Genomic DNA, 4,785 nt, shown 5'->3' with positions numbered 1-4,785 from the left:
CTTGTATTGTAAAAAAAAAAAAAAAACCATTATGTGTAAACCCGGCTGTGTATATTCATATGTCTTCCCCCCTTTGTTGCACCGAAAATACGTGCACTTTAGCGTGAAAAATTTGAAAAAAAATCAAAGTGAGCATCCATATCTGAAAAATTACGGGTTTATTTAAACATATAATTATTGAAACAAATACTTTCGAAAAAAAAAACATATCTGTTTTAAAAGTTAACAAGAAAAGAAAGAAATATATTCGCAAAATAAGTCCTGCTATTAGTATTATAGAAAAAGAAAATATTATTGTAAGAAAAATGCTTTTCACAAAATAAAAAGTATTTGAATAAGATAAAAATTGCTCACAAAAAATGTCGATAAATTTCAAAAATGTGTGCGTGTTTTTCAACGGATGTAATCTATCACTTAAGTATACGCATTCAAAGTTTCTTCGATGAAAGTACCATCTAATATACATCTTTGACGATTCGCTGAAAATTTTTGGGATTAGATAAAAATCCTCACGATTTTCGTGCGTTATCATTCACCTATCTGTGTCCTGTGTGCACTTACTATGTGATTCATGCGAGTTGATTTTTGAACAGAAAAACTTGTTGGCAAATGATAAACAAGAAATGAAGATAACTCGTATGAACTATACCTAACTCCCATAATAGGAGTAGGTAAAAAACTTTAGAATATGGAAAATTCCGTTGTATCTTCGCGGCAGACTCTATAAATAAATGTTTCTATTGTATACTTGTCATTATTATTTAAAAATTCTTTATTTCTCCTCCATTATTTTATTTTATAATAGATTAAATAATCATTTTCAGAATATATTTCAGATAAGTTTTATATTAATTTTATATTAAAAACTTTTATTAACATCAATTTATTAACATCTTTTATTTTAAAAAATAACCATATACATACAAATAACTTATTACAATGATTATATGAATATCATATTAATATCATAAGATTATTAATTTTTAATTAATGAATATTTAACGTTTCAATATAAAAAAAAAGATTTTTACGAAAATACGTATTGAATGTTTCGTTCCCTAATATACAGAAAAAAAAGAGTATTATTTCAATTTATACATATATTTGTATGTTTATCGTTTTTTATTTTATTTTCTGTTTTCAATATAATGATAAATTATCTAGTTTTGTAAGAAGTTGTTGATCTAATTGACGAAATTCAAAAGCACATTGATTTCGTTCAGTTTTAAGATCAATCTCATGACATAGTAAAGATTCTAAACATAATGTAACTCTTAGTTTTCCATATGCTTCGATTTTCGTAAAATAATTTTTTGCTTTGGAAAGAGCTTTAATAGCTTTTAAAATTACTTCCTTTCGAGTTTTGTCGCATATTGGAGCAGTAGCGACTAAACATTTTGCATATAAAATAAACGCTCTACCTTGATCATAATATCCTCCATGCGCTAAAATTTGCGTAATTGCTTCCTCTACTAAATTTAATGCTAAAGTTGGCATACCCATTATTAACTGAAAATATTAATATAAATATACTTAATAACAATAAAATGTGTAACTTCAAATCATAGAAAAAAATATTAACTAATTTAATTACCTGAATATTTGCAAGATGCATTTTTATTAATGCTTTATAATAAGATAAATGATTCTTTATTGCCAATTCTAATGCTGTATTTAAAAGTACTAATGAATTAACTCCTACAATTCCACTCTCTGATGAAACAGAAGCACACATTATTTGACTTAAAAGAATCATAGCTCTTATTTTATTTTGAGGAGTTATTTGTTCATCTTTCTCAATATTATCAATACATTCTAAACCTTTCGGATAATCTCCTTTTTCTAAACAAACTTCCGCTAATCTATTCAAATTTATAAATATAAAAATTATGTATACATACATATCATTAAAAATGAAGGAGTTTGAAGATATTTTAAATTTCATGATATATATATATCGAAAACTGATATATAATGAAATAATATCTTTAAATATTATTATACCTAAATTTACATTCCAAAGGATCTAAACTTGAAATATTTAACGCTATTGCTTCAGCTTCACTCCATTTTTCTTGTCTCATTAATTGTGTAAATACATAAAGTTGCTCACTTAGCATCCATATCTACAAAACAAATATATAAAAAAAATAGTATGCAATCATATATAAACTTATATAAATAATTCATTTAATATTAAATCAATAATATCAATTTGATATGGATTCATATAAATAATACCTTATTACATGGTTCATTGGGAAATCTTTCTTTAGCATGAGCAAGTACAATATCAACCAAAAAATATTCTCCAAATTCTACTAAGATATTTGCAATATTAACAACAGCTTGACAAGTAGATGGACCATTAAACATATGTTGTTTTTTATCTCCTGTATTGTGTAAAAGTAATAATTGTGCACAAACAGAAGACATTTCAGTTTTACCATAATATGCCCATAATGCAGATTTTTCCGCATACGTCATCGACATTAAATCTATCATGGAATGTTGACAATTTAAAACATCAGATTTCATCAGAGTCTACAATAAATATATTATAAAAATAATTCTGAATAATTTAAATAGTATATATGTATATCAAATACAATTGAATTAAAAAAATATATGCCTCAAACACTTGTGATGGATTTTTAGCTTCTAATGCAGAATTATGAGCATATGCAATAAGTCCTAATCCCGTTGTATGAGTTATTCCTAACATACTTGCTTTACCAACTGATCTTTCTATAAGAGGTCCCCTAAAATATATATATATAAATAAATTTTTTATATTTACAATTTTATTTCTAATATAAAGAAATTAAGTATTAATTATTTATTGAAAAAATTTTAACTCACTTTTGTTTGGTAGTTAAATGATACATCCAAGCATGTGCTAATTGTAAACATACATTATCTCCAGCTTCTTGAGCCATCATGATAGCTTCTTTTAAAGCAGCTTGAGCTACTTCTCTTAAATAAAAAGAAAATAACAACACAAATAATGCATATTTATATATTAAAAAAATATATAAATTTTAAAACTTATATAAAACATACTTATGATTAAATTGAGCATGTAAAACTGCTAAATTTAAAGCTGCATATCTAAAAATACGTGATCTTTCTTCAGGTGCGGAACGATTTTCCAAAGGTGCTAATCTATCAAAGCAATGATAGAGACTGTCTATAGCTCCACAGTATTCATTGACTCTTAGACAGTTTAAATAACTTAAATAATGCTGAAATATATTAAAGAATATAAAAAGTAAGAGATATAAAAAATATCATAATTATATTTTCTCAAATAATTGGGAAAAATGTTCTTACCACATAGTACTCACAGCTTCAGCATAATAAGGACTACAATTTAAAAGTTCTCGTACAAGAACTTGAAGTTCTGCAGGAGACATTGCTTTATGTTCATCTGTCTGTAATGCATGTGCTTGTTGTGCAACAAGTAACTCAGCTTGTCTTCCACCCCAAGTTTTAGTTCTATTAAAATATAAAGAAGTTAAAATAAATTCTATGTACAATACATGTATAGATTATAAATATAATAAATACATACTCATTTGAATATGAATCTTTTGTTTTAGAACTTGCAGATACATCAGAACCATCAAAAGTATTAATCCTATTATCAAGATATTTTTTTAAAGCTTCATATAAGGCTACAACTTGATCAAATGGTAACTTTTCAAAAAAAATTATAACTCTTCTTATATATAATCCAAGAACAGAATTTTTATTTAGAGCAGGCAAAGAAAGAGAATGATCCAATGTTGGTTTCATAAGTCGTCCAACATTATCAAATAAATCTAATAATCCTTCAACTCCTTTCCCTCTTAATACATTCAATTGTACTTCCATGTGATGTGCAAACCGATGTAAAATATATTCAGGAGAATATAAAATATTCAAAAGTGTATTAAGCTCCATGTCAGGGGACTAACCAAAAAATATAAAAAAAGACTTCATTTATTTAACTTAAATAATAAAATTAAATACTAAAATTTTACTATAATAGTAAAATATTTTATTTTATTAAATTTAAAAAATATATCAAGATATATTTAAAAATATAAAGTTTTCTTTTTTTCTTAATTAATAATACTTACTTGAATCAATTTCAATGCAACTAAACAAAAGTCACGTCTTTCCACAATTGCTGAAAAAAAATATTATTTATTTATATTAAATAATTTCAGAATTATTAATATTAAATTACCTTTTGTCGTTTCATTACAATATTCTTTAATTAAAATAACAGTTGCTATTTTATATGGAGTTAAGGTCTCTTTTTGCAATCTCTTTATATGGCCATCGATGTTCATTAAATCCGTCGACATTATGATCAAAGTATTATAAAATATATTTAAAATATCTACCATACAGTTTTCATTATAAAGAAGAACTAAATTTTATATAAACAATAGTAAACCATTTTAAATATTTAACATATATCAAAATTGTTTCGTTTCATATAATAAATATAAACTGGAATATTATTCTTTCAATTTGCTACAAATTGTTGACGAATAACATTTTGTATATAAGATAGACAAGAATCAACAAAAAATATTGATGATCAGCGCCATCTCGCGTTTGGATCACCGAAGTTTGGACTTGTTATTAGCATAGCAGAATATACAAGGAGGTATACGAAGTCGTAGACAAAGAAAGCATCATTATATGAAAAGGATAGAGAGCATCTCCCACCACTACGGAAACGATACATGGAATATTAATTAATTACACATTTTTTATGCAAAATTTCGG

At 25.2% G+C, this 4,785-nt stretch overlaps 1 protein-coding gene across 1 annotated transcript; it reads right to left on the bottom strand.

The window, feature by feature from the left end:
- Positions 1-1,126: 1,126 nt before the first annotated feature.
- On the bottom strand, positions 1,127-4,552 carry LOC102673489 (anaphase-promoting complex subunit 5). Its single transcript, XM_006624701.2, has 11 exons — positions 4,235-4,552; positions 4,125-4,174; positions 3,575-3,954; positions 3,348-3,498; positions 3,064-3,245; positions 2,863-2,976; positions 2,633-2,762; positions 2,242-2,544; positions 2,005-2,126; positions 1,595-1,862; positions 1,127-1,509 (listed from the first exon to the last, which is right to left on the bottom strand). Exons 1-11 carry the CDS (start codon positions 4,395-4,397, stop codon positions 1,141-1,143), a joined length of 2,232 nt encoding a protein of 743 aa, XP_006624764.1. The 5' UTR covers positions 4,398-4,552; the 3' UTR covers positions 1,127-1,140.
- Positions 4,553-4,785: the final 233 nt, after the last annotated feature.

The sequence above is a fragment of the Apis dorsata genome, unplaced genomic scaffold (genome assembly GCF_000469605.1).
Source record: "Apis dorsata unplaced genomic scaffold, Apis dorsata 1.3 scaffold_1096, whole genome shotgun sequence".
NCBI classification, from domain to species: Eukaryota; Metazoa; Arthropoda; class Insecta; order Hymenoptera; family Apidae; genus Apis; species Apis dorsata.
Note: the sequence above shows the minus strand (reverse complement) of the source record. Positions and strands in the feature narration are given on the sequence as shown.

Excerpts from the sequence above, each read along its gene's own strand:
- LOC102673489 (XM_006624701.2), bottom strand. The coding sequence starts at position 4,397 with ATGGTAGATATTTTAAATATATTTTATAATACTTTGATCATAATGTCG. Across the intron at positions 4,175-4,234 it reads TTGTAATGAAACGACAAAAG|CAATTGTGGAAAGACGTGAC; the intron begins GTAATTTAATAT and ends ATTTTTTTTCAG. Across the intron at positions 1,510-1,594 it reads TGCATCTTGCAAATATTCAG|TTAATAATGGGTATGCCAAC; the intron begins GTAATTAAATTA and ends TAATATTTTCAG.